Consider the following 17471-nt stretch of genomic DNA (forward strand, 5'->3'; position numbering starts at 1 on the left):
CTGGAAGCGCCTGTGTAGGTCCTCAAATTATGTAGAACTATGTAAAATTATATGAAAATATAAGAAGCTATAGAAAATTATAGAAAGGTATAGGAAGATATAGGAAGATATAGAAAGATATAGAAAATTATAGAAAAGTATAGAAAGATATAGAAAGATATGAAAAGATATAGAAAGTTATAGAAAGTTATAGAAAGCTGTAGAAAATTATAGAAAGATATAGAAAACTATAGAAAGGTATAGAAAGGTATAGAAAGCTATAGAAAGATATAGAAAGATATAGAAAGATATAGAAAGATATAGAAAGATATAGAAAATTATAGAAAAGTGTAGAAAATTATAGAAAACTATAGAAAGATATAGAAAGATATAGAAAGATATAGAAAGATATAGAAAGATATAGAAAGATATAGAAAGATATAGAAAGATATAGAAAGATATAGAAAGATATAGAAAGATATAGAAAGATATAGAAAGCTATAGAAAGCTATAGAAAACTATATAAAACTATTAAACTATAGAAAGCTGTAGAAAACTATATAAAACTATTAAACTATAGAAACCTATATAAAACTATAGAAAACTAAAGAAAACTATAGAAGCTATATAACTATAATAAACTATATAAAACTATATAACACTATAAAAAGTTATATAACTACATTAAATCGTAAAACAAAATATACATTACATAAGCCTACACAAAACTATACAAAAGTATCATTTCAATACTTCATACAGTTGCAATGATCCTACATAGCCGCCAAGTCAAACATTCACCCAAACTACCGCTGCAAACGGCAGAGAATGCTTCCTCCAGTACCAAATCCGTCTACAAACAGTAAAATACAGTGTACTAATTAGGAAGATTAACCCAGAGAGGTAATTCAATGTTTCACTGAAGACCTTCACATTTAAAATCGTACAAAGAGAAACAAATGATCCGCGCACGATTAAACGATCACCTCATAGATGACGAAGTATGATCCATAATTTTCTCGCAACACGCCCGTTGGTTTCCAAACTTTCTGTCGCTAGTGTGCGTACAAAAGTCGGCCTAAAACGTCGGGCGCGCCCCTGACACGGGGGAAAACTGGTCGAAAGTACGAGGGGTCAAAGGGGAGTGTATCATCGCGCGGCGCGCGACCGGTCGAGGATCGAGTCGGCAAATCAACGTTCGCGGTAGACCGCGGAGACACGCGAAAGGAACGGAAGTCGACCTACCGTCGCGCGTAAGAAGAAGCTCACGATTCATGTGTTGGTCACACACTGATTGGCCCCGAAAAAATCAGAGGATACATATTTCTCTTTGTTCTCTCTCTCTAGTAAATTTCTCTCACTTACGTGTGTGTGCACGCCTCTCTTTGCTCTCATTCTCTCGTCCTCACTCTCTCACTCGCTCACACTCTGTATCTCATGTGCGTATCTCGGTGTGCGCTGTCGCTGGAACAAATATGCGGATCACGGTATAAATACAGGTCTCACTTCCGTTCGATCGTTCGAGAGAAACCGAGTCTCTCGAGAATAAATCTCCACCAACGTTTCCTTACAATTTTGGGGACACCCGGTACGTACTACCGTCGTTGAAAATAACCGGGGGTTTATCCTTTACGAGCACCCTTAGCCTCAATCCGTGAATCCACTAGTTACAGCCCTGCAAACGAGCTTTCCCACCGGGGACAGCAATTTTCACGGTCTCCGGGTTACAGGGTCACTCGAGAGGTACTTGAAACAAATCATCATATTTGTCCCACCGATGTTGCGTGTGTGTGTGTGTGTGTGTGTTGGTGTTGGTGTTGGTGTTGAAACTTCGTATCGTCGTTTATCTCTCTCTCTTTCTCTCTCTCTCTCTCTTGCTTTCAGCCGGTCTTTCTTTCCACGCTTGCCGAGGGTCGATTTCATAAGGTCGGATCTCCGTCGCCCCTTTGACCAGACTCTCCGTTTAACCTTGCGTCTAAATATACATGCGTACAACGGTGACCACCCTGTACGTGGATATGTGCATATACATATGTGTTTCTCTGTGTGTGTGTATGTGTGTGTGCATGCATCAGGTTGCCGATGAATTGACATGTTCAAAGGGAACGCCGTGTACAGTGAACTTTCGCGCGCGATAATTCCGAAACGCAATGTTCTTGAACGAAACCGGGCCCGGGATTTCTGGACAACCGAATGCAAGCTCAGCCCACCTTGACATGTACAAAATCTTATGTACAATTTATCGGTACGAGCGTCGTCTATTAAACAGTTGATATCTGTAGGTAGTACGATACTCCCTCGTTACATGTCCTTGATCGACTCGAACATCAACGTTGAGACTCGTTTGTCCCTATAAATTCATCTAAATTCTGACTTCCGGCTAATTTTACTTGGAATCAGAGTACTGTACTACCTCGCTACACGTTCCTGATGAGGTCCGTCGACGAGCATATCAAGATTGAGTCTCATTCGTCTCTCAATGTTCATGGACTCTAATTTTTCTCTGTTGATTACTTGGAATCAGAGTACTGTACTACCTCGCTACATGTTCTTGATAAGGTCCGTCGACGAGCATATCAAGATCGAGTCTCATTCGTCTCTCAATGTTCATGGACTAATTTTTCTCTGTTAATTACATGGAACGAAGGACTACAGTACTGCCTCGTTAATCGTTCAAACCTTCTCCTACCGTTCACCCTTCGCTCTTACAGAAAGTACTTCGGGTCGCAATTGTGCCCAGAAAATGAACAATACACGTCGCAGGTAATATCTCTGGGACTCGTTCGGAACCGGAACGATGAAACCGGCCCTCGAATCGGCGGCCGACGCACGCACGCACGTATCTCTATTCGCTAGTGAACGATCCCCCCGTGTGTTTTCAACAATCCATGTCTGAACGACGGTTCGGTAACAACGGTAACAATCGTAGTAACAATCACGATCGTATGATTCCTATTCGAATCGTAATATCGACGGTACGAGTTGCTCGATCGGTGAACGCGTTCGACTTAAATTCGCCCCTTAAATGCTATCGTCGTGACCGAAGGTAGCGCCGAACGATCAGGCGCGGCGCGCGTTCCTCTATGATTCACAGTGGCTCTCAACTTCCATGAAATTCTGCTACAAAATCAATTTGAATTATCATCCAATGAAAATACAATTTGCTAAGTATCTAATATTCCATAGGTGGACAAAGTGACTTCGAAGACAGTTGAGAACCACTGATAGAGCGACACAGCAACCCCACGTTCCATCCAATCACGGCTCGACCTTCATTTACAGAGAAACCTATTCGCAACGTGTTTCCAGGGACGGGGAAAGATTCCAGTTGACGTTAAAGCATACTGATGACAGATTGTTTTACATTCATAGTTTCCTTGGCTCTCGACACGTTCGCATTTGTTTCAGTGGCGATTCTCTCAATTATATATTGTACAAATATAAAGAAAGAATTAAAGAGAAAAGAACTAATTATATTAACCCCTTGGCCTATGATTTGTCTGAACTCTGATCGATACGGCTACTTTGTCATTAACAATTTATTGGAAAAAGAGATAAATTCTAAGCATACGTTATGCCTATATTTCCTTTTAAGTATAACAGTTGAAGAGGAATAATATTTACTTTGAATTCGCATGAACTAATATATATTTGTTGAATCATATTGAAAATCTTCACAAGTCTCACTCGTTGTAGGACAACGGGTTAATTGTTATCGATAATATCAAATGGAAATTGCTGGTGCAGTTCCATAATGCCTATACGCGAGCCGCCACTGTTCCAGTGTTCAAATAAACAAGGTTCCGCCGCACAATTTTCCAACATGTTCAGCCTCGTGAAACCATTAACGCAAGATACTAATCTCTCAACTTTATACCTCGAGAAAAATCTGTTGAACACGCGTCACGCGAGCAACGGGCGCTATCAGATCAATTGCATTTTCAAACGCTGACGGCCCCCGTCGTCGCGACGGAGCAACCTCCGCGGATCGATGCGCGAGATTTATCGTTCCTCTTCCACGGACACGCGAATCAAACGTCCTCGCTGGAAAGTTTTCCCCGCGCGCCGGGGAAACCCGAGAGAGAGAGAGAGCTCCTCTAATTAACGTCTCTCCACGTGAACGCTGAAACACGGGTTCGCGGTCTACGTGTGTACGACACAGAAGAGTAAAAGAGAAAGAAAGAGAAAAACAAAAAGGTAGTAGTAGAAGAAGGAGTAGAAGAAGATGAAGAAGAAGAAGGAACGCAGAGGTAAAAAAGATGAAAGCTCTAAAAATCTGGGTCAACGCGAGTGCCTAATGAACTCGGTGTGCGTAGCGAATTAATCGTGTCCTCCCTGTGCGGGTACGTGTAAGTACTTAGGGTATGTATACATGCGTGCGTAAGTAATTGCGTGTGGTGCGTGCGTGCGTGTGCGTGTCTGCCTCGCTGTGTACACGCGTCTGTGTAACCCACGATTAATAAATTCCTAATTAGCGTCGTTACAAAAACCTTACAACTATTCAACAAAAACCAATCTCGTAACAACTTTGTTCTTTTTTTCTGTTTTCTTTTTCGCTTCTTTATCTAAGTATCCCTCGTTCGCGCGAGCGAATGTGTGTGTATGTGACGTGTGTGCGTGTGTATCGTATACGTCAGGGGTCGACGAACTTGTCGTTACAAAAACTTGGATGCAATTGTTATCACGTACGTTAATAAATGTGGAATTTAGAATATTAGAATAAAGTTATAGCAACGGTAAAAGCTTGTTTGTAAAACATAAACCACTAAAAATCAATGTTATAGAAATCAATGGAAAAATTGATTAAAAAACCGTCATTATACAATTGTTATTACGTGCGTTAATAAACGTAAGATTTAAAATTCCAGAACAAAGGTGTAAATTGTTATAATAGGTAAAAGCTTCTCCTTTTGCAGCGCATGTATGAACTAAAAATAAATTTCTGGTGGTCGATAATGTTTGAAAAATTGTTGGGGACGATCAAGGAAGTTCCGCGACCCCTGATATACGTTGATCCTTCTGCTCGCCCGCGTCAAGCTTCCGCCTCGAAAAGAATAGTGAAACCAGAGAAACTCGTCACAGGTGAGACCCGTGTCTACCAGTGGAAACGCGAATGATTCTTGCCGTTCGGCCTACTCGCCGGCGGCGGATCAGCGGCAAGAATCATTTGAGCGGTTTCGCGGGCTCTCGAGAAAATAAATCTTGCCGCTGGCGCGGTGTACCTGCCACGGTATCCGCGGCACGAATTATTCAGCCTACGCAACGGTCCCTCGACTAACGAGCGAATCATTTGTTGAAACAAAAAGCGGGCGTCTCCTGGTATTTGCACACCCGGAGAATATAAAAATGGAACGATCCGTGTCGCCGTTGCGCAAAGAGAGAGAGAGAGAGAGAGGGGGAGAGAGAGAGAGAGAGAGAGAGAGAGGGAGAGAGAGAGAGAGAGAGAGAGAGAGAAAGAGCGTGATGTCAGCGATTCGGAGTTTCGAATCTTCCGAATCATTGAGTTGCTCGCATGATTGCTCGCTAATGCGTGGAACGATGCGTACGCGTTTCGGTTGACGACGCGACGGGTATCGATCGTTATCGAGACTGAAGGTAGATGCAGTGGAAAAAATAACGTTTCCAGACGCACACCTTAGCGCTAGGTTCGCGGACGTTTATTCTATTATTTACTCTACTGTCGCTAGAAAAGTTGACGTTCGTTCGTTCGGAGGCGTTAGAAGTTAAGAATTTAAAGACAGACGATTAACCCCTTGCCGACTCGCTTAATCGAGTTGATACAACTATTTTGGTATTAATGATTTATTATCACTAGAATATCTCTTTGAAAATTTACCGAAGAGGTTGATTAAGTAATACCTAAGCTGAGATTTAAACCAGTTGAAATCTTAATAAACGTTTGTAGCTTTTATAAATTTTCAAAAGTTAGTTTGAGTGCTAGTTGTAGGTTAAAACAGAGAAGTTCTAGTATCTATGTTTGCACTAAAATGTAATTACTGATAACACAGGAATAATATTTTTCTCCAATTTTGTTTAAAATCTTCATGAGACTGACACAGAGTTATAAGGCAAGAGGTTAAAATAAATATTCCTCCAACTGCACCAGTCGAAATTGATATGAATAATTACCGAATAATGTTTATAAAATTCAATATGCGTCTCACTGACGCGTTCCGTAAACCTAGCGTTAAGAGGAAGCGCTTAACCCCTTCAGACCCGGTGTACATTGCAGTGTACACTATTTTTGTTACTTCGGTATCCGATGCAATGATAAAACTGTGACTGGCAACCATATGTACACCTTTGCTTTGAGTCTATTTCTATTTGGAAAGTGGTGTACTACTCTTTTATATTAAATAATGTCGTTAGCGGTACTGCCGCGAATGGCAGTCCATTATTGTTAGGTAAGTGAACAGAATTCTGTATAAAAATCAGGTCCGAAGAGGTTAAAGAACGGAACGGTTGTCTTCGATGGCGTCGGCGGTTCACGGGGGAGGAGAAGAAAGTAAAAGGGCACGAGGAGCTCGAGCTCGGTTACATCACGGTGCATTTCTCCTTGAGGCTGATCGCGTTATTGCTCTGCACCGGTTGCAACGAGACCGCACGGTTCTTCTCGAGCATCAGCAAGTCCCGGAACAAGGCGTTTACGTTGTGGTTCGTCTTCGCAGAGGTCTCCAGGAACCCGCAGCCCCAGTTAGCCGCCTCTGCGGCTCCTTCGCTCATCGACACCTCGCGTACCGTTGGACTCTCGTCACATTTGTTCCCCACCTGGTAATTAGAAATCGTGCAACGTGTCAAGCTTTTGGTTTAGCAAAGATTAAGGAAGTATTCTATGTGGAATACTTGGAAAGGATGACATTTGGAGTTTTCTAATGCTTTTGAGTATCTGCATTATGTGTACTTTTGCATTTCCTATAGTTCTAAACCATTTAATTTTCTAAATTTTTAAAGTTTTAATTTTCTAAATCCCTAAGTTTTTAATTTTCTAAATTCCTAAGTTTGTAATTTTCTACATTGCTAGATTTCTCAATTGTTGAGTATCTAAATCTCCTGTACTTCTGAATTATTTAAATTTCTCAATTTGCTAGACTTCGAAATTTTCTAAATGTTTGCATTCGTAAGTTCTGGAATATTCTGAATTGTTTAACTGAAGCACGAGCCTCCAAGAACCTCCTATAAAGTCTTAAAGTTAGCAATACTTTTCCCAGCACAGCCTTCTAAAGAAGAGATCATCCCCAAAGAGTCAAGCAGAGCCTCGAAGAAGGTACTCTTGAATTTTGCTAGTGGAATCTGTAAATGTTTCCCTTAACGCAGCATTTCAAGATATTTCTTTTCAATTGATTTCTCGACCAACCTGATTCCTAATAACTTTTGTTCAAGATAAAATCAAAAGCCATTTAGCTTCCCTCGGAAATCACTCATGGATCCTTGATGATGAAACTTTCTAGGTCTGCAGGCGGTTTAGGGATCACTGGTCTAAATCGTGGAGGAAATTTGGTGTCTTGGTCAAGGGGACACTAAAAGTGACGGTAACCGTGAAAAATGGGATGGTCTTTACCAGCATTATAGGTATCTGCGATATATCCTGTCCCTTGAGCTCCCTGATGATGGCCCAGATCGGCCGTAGCTCTTCCAGGCTTTGCCGCGAGCACACTGAGTACACCAGGATGAACGCGTCACCCTTGCTTATGGAGAGCCGTTGCATCGCTGGGAACTGATGCGACCCGGTCGTGTCCGTAATTTGGAGCGTGCAAATGTTTTTGTTACAGCTGATCACCTGAAACACCAATTAGCTATAGTAACCACTGGTCTGCGACATTTTGATCCCTTCACTGGTGTCATTTTGTGTTGAAATATATTACAGAAATATTAGTAATATAATATTTGAATATAATATTTTATATATGAAATATTAGTAATATAATATTTGTATGAAACACCAATTAGCTACAGTGATTACTGGTCAGCGCCATTTTGATCCCACCACTGGTTCCATTTTGTTTAGAAATATACTACAGTATTGCACAATATGAAATTCAAAATATTCAGTTTATAATATTAAATCTTATATAACATAAAATTCACAACTGCTCATTTACCTATAGCAGTGATTGTTAGACACCTATTGATTTTTCCTATAATTAGATAATTAGCAATAACTGCTAAGTAGCAACGTCTTAGAACAGTAAATACAATTGTACATTAACAAAATCTACTGAACAACCTTTTTCTAGAATTAACACGTCAAATTATTAATCTCTCCTTCAATATATAACTAACATTAAGGAGTTAATCATCACAAACCTCTAAAGCTCTAATCATAATTAATAAAAATGATTAAACCTTGTTATCAAGAGTACGATTTTATAGGAAAAATGAATGTGTTTGCGTCTCTACTGTTCCAATGACGATTCGATAAAACGAGATACTATAGAATCGCCGCGGAGCCAATAATTAACGGAACAAGATGCACGGAATTAGATCAGACAGGCAGCACAAGTAGCACGATACGTATACAGCACCGGTAACAGATTCTGTGGATCAGATAAGCGAGCTGGTGTGACGCAATTCGCTTTGACACTTCGTCGATGATTCGCGCATCATGCAAGATGATCACCGAGAGACCAACCTCCTTAATCCTTGATCGTTCCACCCATTATCTCGTTAACGAATCAAGCGAGAGATGATCGATGACACGATAAGATTAAACCCTTTACATTCAGATCGTTTTCCGATGCAATCGACGCGATAACCTTTTACAATAAACATTTTTGCAATGAACTTTCATTATTATTAATATTTGCAGAACTTCAAACTTCATATAAAAATTAATATTTACAGAACTTCAAACTTCATATAAAAATGATTGAAAAAGAAGAAACAGCAATTGGATAAAATCAATGTAATACTTTCTTTACAACGAACATTTTTACAATGATTCTTTGGATTTCTTTGATTACTCTCTTCAGAAAACGAAAAATCAGGAATATTTATGTACTCGTGATTTGATTTCGCCTATTAATTTCTTTTATTCTGATTTAAAACGACGTTGAGCCCCGCCAATTGAAATTCTGCATAATATGGTACTTCCGATGCAAATTACGCCTCATAACGGGGTCATTACAATCATGGAGTGGATTATTAGACTGCGGATTTTTATACACTTATAACTTACAAGACTTCCCGCGAGAACAATGAAATTGTTCAACAGAATTTATTATATTCTCAATTATCCATTCTGCACAAGAGTCATTGTTAAAGAACATTCAACTCTATCCAAGTCACTTAAAAACTTTAACAAAACATGTCAAAATGAAACGTCCCTTTGCATTCTATGATCTAATTATATTTTATCTAATTATATTATATTACATTATACAATATAATACATATAACAATCTATTTTTCTTTATCTCATACCTCACATTTATATTTATATTTTTTTGTATTATATTATATAATGTAACATAATATAATATATGTAGTAATCTATTTTCCTTTATCTCATACCTCACATTTATATTCATATTTCTTTATATTATATTACATAATGTAACATAATATAATATATGTAACAATCTATTTTTCCTTATCTCATATCTTACATCTACATTCACTAATTTTCTTCAAATTATAAAAATGATCTATCTTCCAAAGAAACTTCTATCCTTCTACATATAATTTTACATAAACATCCGCAGTCTAATTACAGGTACTCCTCTAGTCGTGTGCAAAGGGTTAAATCGAATAAACGGAAACGGCGAGAGTAGACGGATCTTGACGAACGATATTTCACTTCTTTCCCCCCTTTAATCCGTCGATCCGTTTGCGGTAGAGATTGCGCGACGGTCCTCGATAAGGCCGGCACCGAAGAGTCGATATCGAGTCATTTAAATACATTTCGCTTGCAAATTGTCCCTTCCACCAGCTAGCATCGATTAAGTCGAGAGACGTTCCGAGAGAACGCTCCGAGTTCGTTGACGGGGAACCACCTCGGTGGACGTAGGGTGCAACCAACGTTGCACTCAGAAAATCTCGAATTTTTAGTCGACCGCATCTCTAAATCTGTAATCAGTTTTTTCTATAATTGCTCCTACAATTAACCCATTGTCTTATGATTCTACATCAACATTTGTAAACGATTCACAGTTCTTTTCAACTGACTAGACTCATTTCTCAACGTTTCAGTCCGTTTGACACTGTTTGACGACTGCTCATCAACTAGATCCATCCAATTTCAATACAAAATAAAATTACATCATCCAAGTATATCTAAAATAAAAATAACAAAACAAAATTGTACAATATTCCCCTTACATCTTCAACACTAGAACTATCACATAGATCAAAACGATTCCTTAATCTCTTCTTTACAATTACTAGAGAAATAGTTGCTACTCTAAGAAATTACTTAAAAAATTGATTTACCAATGTATAAACAAAGTTATATAAGTGAATTAACGTATGCCTATGCAATATCAATAAACAAAGAAAGAGAAACATAAATATAAGTATATATAAGAAAACCAGGAGTTTTATCACTCCTTTCCTCAGCCACAAAGCTGAAAACAAACAATACAGTAGTCAATTGATTCCTCAATAAATACACTCATAGTTTCCATAAAAAAGAATTAGAAACAGGTCAATTTGCCTTGGTAGTTCCAGCGTCGATCAACACTAAAAATGACTGGTTTCGATTTTTTTGTTTAATTATTGATATCTTCTAAGCACTGAATATTCGAAATGATTTTGAAAATAGTTTCATTTCAGTACTACAATGAACACTTGAAGAAACTGAAAACAATCTATTGTTACAGTTTTTATAGGAATTGCATATTAACACTAGAACTACCGAGCATTCAATACGATTGATATGTAATCTCTATAAAAATTGTAATAATAGATTATTTCCAGTTTCTTTGGATATTCATCATAGTACTCAGGTGAACCTATTTATTTCCAAAATCATTTCAAATATTCAATGCTTTTAAGGTATTAATTAACTGCGAAACAAACAAATCGAAACCAGTCATCTTGACTGTTACGGTACTTCTAGTGTTAATACATGATCAGATGTTCATACTTGGAAGACTAAGTCGCGAACAAATGATTTAATTAGTGAAACAGCAAGAGAGCAGCACGTAGTTTCCTGTTTTCCTATTAATTAATTGATATTTAACTTCATCCGTTGAAGACTTTGCACATTTCAAAGTATCTTCGTCCGCAAAGGGTTGAATGCTCAGTAGTTCTAATGTTAACACTAGGTATACGGAACGCGTCAATTTGACGCAGATTGAATTTTATAAACATTATTTGGTAAATGTTTCATCGGTTGTCGTTGATCCAATTACACGAATATGAATCCTGATTGTCTATTTCTAACAATTTCCAAAATCTAAATGAACGAATATCAACTTCCCCAAGAACAATAGAATAAACTGTACAATAAATGTCCGTAAACCTAATGTTAATTGACCCCTTAACGCACAGTTTTTTTGAAAAAACCCGGCCAAAACAAATCAATTTTGATATACTGCGCTTTTGTCTCATGGAAAAAGGCTATATTTTATTCTTCAATAAATAAGTGTTATAGCTTACAATCCCATGTAAATGATAAATATCAATAAAAGGCGTTAAGTAATTGACATTTAACTTCATCCGCTGAAGACTTTGCACAGTTCAAAGTATCTTCGTCCGCAAAGGGTCGAATGCTCGGTAGTTCTAGCGTTGAAGCTTCAAAATGAAATCTGCTCGGACCTAGTGTCAGGGGGTTGGTCCTGTTTGGCGCTCACCTGTCTGTAGGTGTCCTCGATGGTGGGTATGTAGGACTCGCGGAAGGTTCCTCTGACGAAACGGAGAACGAGAGAGCTTTTGCCGACGCCGCCCGCGCCGAACACCACCACGCGATAATCGTTGCTCTGCTCCGGCATCCTGACATCTGCCGTGTCCCGACGACCCTTAACTCACCCCCGCCGCCGCACGGGGCCCCTCCTCCCACCGAGATCAGCCAAACGGCCGAGGGAGATCCTCCGGTCCCTCCTGCGGTACACACATGCACACCAATCACGCGTGCAAATAACACAGAACCGTTCGTGGGCGGCCACAAGCCGACGCGAAAGGTTGCGTCGGGGAGGCTTTACGTACCGGGTGGCCCGGAGGAAGGGGTGAAATGTCTCGTCGCTTTTCCTAAATAATAATAGATAAATCAATGAATGAATAAATAATGATGATAATGGTGGTAGTGGTAATAGTGATGAAAAGTAATGAATGATAATAGTAGTGGTAGTAGTAGTTGTAGCAGTAGTAGTAGTAATGATGGTAGTAGTAGTAGTAGTAGTAGTAGTAGTAGTAGTAGTAGTAGTAGTAGTAGTAGTAGTAGTAGTAGTAATAGTAGTAGTAGTAGTAAAAAGTAATAAATAATAATAGTGGTAGTAATAGTAGTTGTAGTAGTAGTATTAGTAGTAGTAAAAAGTAATAAATAATAATAATAGTAGTATTAATAGTAAGTAAATAAAGAAATAAATACTAATAGTAATAAATGATACAAGTAATAAATGTAAGAATAAATAAGACGAATGGAAGAAAGATAAACAGGAGGAATAAAATAATGAGGCGAACGAATTTTCGAGTATCGCCAATATTGTCTTTCAATTAGCAGCTCCGCTGAGCAGTGAAGTGGCAATACTGCTGTAACCCTTTACCTTAAAATATCATGCCGGCGAGGAAGATTTTAAAGAAAATTTCAATGTAACGTCAACGTGTTATTCTTCTCTTCTGAGTGAAATATTACAGTCGAAGTGATTCCGTTGAGCGCAACTGTGGAGGGCATAGGGCAAGGGGTTAAACTTATTATGAATGGTTTTTTGCCAACCCTTTGCCCTCAAATAAATTTACTTCGGTTATTATCACTGTTCAACCGTTAAAAAAATGGATACTTGTGACGACGTAAGGTAAAAGGTCAATCGTAAGTGATATTTGTAATATGTCACAAGGAATCCTTGGAATTGTAAGATTCTTTCTACTTGAAATTATTAGCAATATTAGTGAAAATTATTATATCACCTTTAATCATATTAACACTTTGAATATCGCGTTTCATAGAGCAGAATACCTAAATCGAAAATATATAATATTAAATCATTCGATTGCATTGCATTATTATTATTGCATGTTCATCTAGCTGAACGTCACCGCATTAGGCAGCATTAATTATAACATACAAATCTTTTCAAATAATCATAGTTTAACTGAGTGACCCCGCGACATTCAATGTGTTAAATAATTTTCCTTACATTTATTATTTCACGTTTATTCTACTACGTTTCACTGTATTCAACGAGCGACGAGACTTGCGGGCCACCCGGTACATTGATAACGCACGTAACTTCTGCCGGTTTTAACCCCTTAAGAACCACCTACTCAGTATTACGTTCAATGCATCCTAAATCAAATATTTAACCCTCCGTAACGTCACGATCGTGGTGCTAGTATAATATTTCCAGTACACAGTACTCCCAAAGTTAACGCAAAATAAAAAAAAAAATTTTACATTTCAATTCATTATAAACTGAAACGAAGGGCATTAACGGTGTCGAGAGATACCTGAAATTTCAACTTAAAATTACTTCCAGAGTTTAATAATATACTCTGAATTGAGTTTTCGACTTTTCCAATAACGATTATACAATTAACTATAGATATCCAAAAGTCGATCAAGATAGAATGATTAAACTGAGGAAATAATGTTAACTTAAAATTTCAAAAGCTGTCTCTTGACACCTTTGGTAGATGTTAATTATCCACATTAATTACTCCACCCCTTTCAAACGCTAATTTCCAATTCACTCGCGTTACATATTAATTACAGAAACCTATTAAAATTCTATCGTAAAATTCTATCAACTTCGTTCTTCCTCGCGAAAACAATATCCCTAATTTTCCAATTTATCAATATCGCAATCCGGTACTGTGAAACACCCTGTACATTAGTATTCAACAAGTGACGATCAGAAGAGTGGCCCCTTGTTACAGTTCAACAGCGATCGCCCACGTCCGCGAGGATCTGTCTATTCAAAGGTGAAAATAATCGGGGAAGCTCGGCGAAGAAGGGGAGGGGAGGGAGGGGCGAGAAGCAAGCAAACAGAATGAAAAAAGGGAGATTCGGATAACTGCTATTGTCGAGCGATCACAGAGAATACGGCGAACGGATCACTGTGTACACCGGGGATTCCTCTCAATGAATCGTATCAACGCGAGTGCCGGTAACCACGTGGCAATTGTGACAAGACAAGCCTCGAAGCATCGAGCAGAATGCAATCGTTGCATTTGTCGTCAAGAAACAATTGTACTGTATCTTCATTACACGCCGGGTATCCAATTAACGCTAGAACTACCGATCATTTAAATCATCTTTTGAAAATGCCTATAAAAGCTACACGCATGAGTTTATTAACGTTCCAATTGATTTATACTTTAAGTATCACTAAATCAGCTTCTTTAATCATTTCTTAAAGTATCTGTACGTTTGCAGTCATTCTAAAAGAAGAAATTGATCATTTTGACCCATCTGGTAGTTCCAGTGTTGATTGCCAACCAACGTTTCTAAAATTTCATGAGAATTGTAATATAATTTCAATAGTGACAGTCAATCTCAAATTCACAATTTAATTCTGCCTAATTTCATGGTGAATGAAACGTTTCAGCGATAATGCAACGATTCAATCGAGTTAGTATTGTAACAATAGTCTGATATTTTAATAAAGAAAATCAAGTTCGGGTCCGGATAGACCCGACCGTCGGACCGGCGCGCGAGAATTAAGTTTCACATGATCACGAGGTCGCGGTTAACGACACGATTTATTAAAACGTAAGAGAACGAGATGTGGGGGGGGCAGTATAATCGGCTGAGAAAGGGAGGGAGAGAGACAGATCCAGAACCACGACCACGGTTAAACGTGGACGCGTCACGAGTCTCATCTGATGATAAGATCACTATCGCGTTGACCCGTGATGATGCGGAGGGCCTGCAAACGATAAAGCGTGACTGTGAACCTGTTCGAGCGTAAGGTAATGCGTCCTCTTCCTCTTGTTCAACAGGGGCTTCTTGAAATAAGAGAAAGTGTAACTTCTATTCCCAAGGAAAGCACCATCAGACGAAGAACCACTGTATGTTGCAATTGGTAAAAACAGTATTCCTATTGCCAAAAGATTCACTGGTCTCAAGATAGTCTTCACGGTCCAATGTCCTAATAGTCATCAGCTGTAGACCTCCTGTGTTCTCAAAAGGGTGCTATAATCCCTTTGAACCCTGCGAGGAATGCAGAAACAACAAGTTTTCTATTGTCAAAAGATCCACCGGTCCCAGGTTGGTCCTCAAAGTCCTCAACAATCGCTTGCTGTGAGTGGTATTTGTATGTATGACTTCTGAAGTATCTTCTTGAGTCCTCCAGTCATAAGAACAAAGATGCAGGAGCTGTATATTGAAAGGATTAACACACCAGTGTCCCAGAGTCTCCTTCAAAACACTGATCACCAGGTGACTAATCTATAGCAAGAAGCATCCCCCTTGGATTTGCAGTTGGAATAAAAAAATGATAGGATAGAACCCTGATATTTCTGGACAATTGCAGGATGTCCTTTGATGGTGTGAGTCACTTGTCAGGTGTTGCAGGACAACTTCGGGTAACGTGCGTCATGGGAGGACAATGTTTCTTGAGCCGGGCGGTCAGGAACAACGATAATAACACCTGGTGGCCTGCTCTCTCCGTGGAAACGTGGACAACACGCTGACAGGTACACACCGGCGGGTCCTTCGATGTTTCACCCCGCACTACGGTTAATTAACGAATCGATCGACGGAGGTTGCGCTCGATTTTCACCGGCAGCAGGATCACCATTCTCGCTGCTGCTGTTACTCGCTCCGTCGTGCACTCGGTTGCGTGAACTTTGACGATGATTTCGAAGGGAAACGAGGCGCACGCCCTCCGCACCGGGGCTCACCACCCCACTCGCTGCGAGGGAGGCATGTGTGCTGTACTCCACCATGCTGTGTGTGTATGTGTGTATGCGCGATAGATGGATGCGCACTACGGCAAAAGTGCCGGGGAAAATCAATAGACGGTTCGGTGTGACAGTGCACACGTATTCATACTACGCAAGCATACCTATTTATCCTTTCATTGTTTCTTTCCTCACGCTCTCTCTCTCTCTCTTTCTCCACAACCATTCCTCTTCCCCAACCCCTCTGAGAAAACCACTCCACTATCCAATTACACTTCTTCCAGTCAACCATTTACATTCCAACACCAGCAGCAGCCTGCGGTTAGCAAATTCAATGGCCCATCGAGTCCTCCTCAGTGTGGAAGCTACTTTCGTGGTTCTTTGTTGAATCTACGGCTACATGCTTCAATAGAGAATTCTGGGGATGAAAGCAAAATTGAGAGAGAGGTATACAAAGGGACATTTGTATAAGTTTATTGCTTTTCCCATACTCGTACAACATTCTATTCTTTTTATCCTAATTCAATCAAGAATTCGCATAGTCTTAACTTAGAATAGCAAAATAGTTTGTTTGAAGGTTAATGAGAACCCTCGAACAAGATTCTCACTGATTCTGTAAAAATATTTGAGCTCCTTTACCTTCGCATGCAAGCTATTAGGTCTCCTTTAATAGGGGATTTTTTATGACAATGTCACTGCCCTCATTTTCAATAGATTCATATGTCCATTTACGATTGATTCTAGTAGAAAAAGTAGTTGAGGTAATTACCACTGAATGACACAAGTACTGTGCAATTGATTAGATCAATTCGCTTTAATTATGAAAATGTGAATAACATTTAGTTGGACTATGATTTGTAAGCTATGAAAAACTCTAAAATATTATGCTGGTTAGATGCAGTAAATAACAGTTACATGAAGCCTAATTAAACGTGTGTACATTTTCATAATTATGAAATAAATCAATTAAGTCAATTATACAAATTCTGTGTAACATAAACCTGCAATCGTGACCACACTTAGTGGATGAACATTTAGTGCAAGGGAAATGACACCCCTCACAGCTTAAATTCATACAATCGCAAAGGTCATCACCCGTCTGAATATACATTCCATTCTCATCATACAACGCATGCCTCTTATGACCTTGATACAATCGTCTATGAAGTTTACGTTTCTCTCTTTCACTGTGTTCCGGATCAAAGTTCCTAAGAAATTTCTTTGTCACGCTATCCACAGCTCTCTGTCTGGAGCCTCGAGTGACTCTCTACAAGGAATATGCAAAAGCATCAATAAAAATGTCTCACATTTGAAATTAAGAGAACACTTACTCGCTCAGCACGTGGAGTCGACTCTACATTTTTATTAAATGAAGAATTGTCAGCAGGAGTCGTGTTTCCTGTATCCATACCTGTCATTCCAGCCACGACGTGGGAATTTTTGGGAAAACTCTGATTAAAAATTGTAACTTGGAACGAAAAACATAATTCTCA

General features: G+C 39.1%; 2 protein-coding genes across 2 annotated transcripts; both read right to left on the reverse strand.

Moving 5' to 3' along the window:
- Nucleotides 1-645: 645 nt before the first annotated feature.
- Nucleotides 646-15180, reverse strand: LOC116426054 (GTP-binding protein Di-Ras2). Its single transcript, XM_031974516.2, has 4 exons — nucleotides 15031-15180; nucleotides 11772-12018; nucleotides 7538-7756; nucleotides 646-6747 (listed from the first exon to the last, which is right to left on the reverse strand). Exons 2-4 carry the CDS (start codon nucleotides 11907-11909, stop codon nucleotides 6514-6516), a joined length of 591 nt encoding a protein of 196 aa, XP_031830376.1. The 5' UTR covers nucleotides 11910-12018; nucleotides 15031-15180; the 3' UTR covers nucleotides 646-6513.
- Nucleotides 15181-16473: 1293 nt separating this feature from the next.
- On the reverse strand, nucleotides 16474-17455 carry LOC116426061 (ARL14 effector protein). The gene is made up of 3 exons (XM_031974526.2): nucleotides 17310-17455; nucleotides 16980-17245; nucleotides 16474-16718 (listed from the first exon to the last, which is right to left on the reverse strand). Exons 1-3 carry the CDS (start codon nucleotides 17394-17396, stop codon nucleotides 16634-16636), a joined length of 438 nt encoding a protein of 145 aa, XP_031830386.1. The 5' UTR covers nucleotides 17397-17455; the 3' UTR covers nucleotides 16474-16633.
- Nucleotides 17456-17471: the final 16 nt, after the last annotated feature.

This window comes from Nomia melanderi, chromosome 2 (assembly GCF_051020985.1).
Source record: "Nomia melanderi isolate GNS246 chromosome 2, iyNomMela1, whole genome shotgun sequence".
Lineage (NCBI taxonomy): Eukaryota > Metazoa > Arthropoda > Insecta > Hymenoptera > Halictidae > Nomia > Nomia melanderi.

Coding starts and splice junctions, on each gene's coding strand:
- LOC116426054 (XM_031974516.2), bottom strand. CDS start 11,909: ATGCCGGAGCAGAGCAACGATTATCGCGTGGTGGTGTTCGGCGCGGGC. Junction 7,757..11,771: donor TCGAGGACACCTACAGACAG/GTGAGCGCCAAA, acceptor TTGGTGTTTCAG/GTGATCAGCTGTAACAAAAA. Junction 6,748..7,537: donor CGCAGATACCTATAATGCTG/GTAAAGACCATC, acceptor TCTAATTACCAG/GTGGGGAACAAATGTGACGA.
- LOC116426061 (XM_031974526.2), bottom strand. CDS start 17,396: ATGACAGGTATGGATACAGGAAACACGACTCCTGCTGACAATTCTTCA. Junction 17,246..17,309: donor CGACTCCACGTGCTGAGCGA/GTAAGTGTTCTC, acceptor TATTCCTTGTAG/AGAGTCACTCGAGGCTCCAG. Junction 16,719..16,979: donor AAGTGTGGTCACGATTGCAG/GTTTATGTTACA, acceptor TTTTTCTACTAG/AATCAATCGTAAATGGACAT.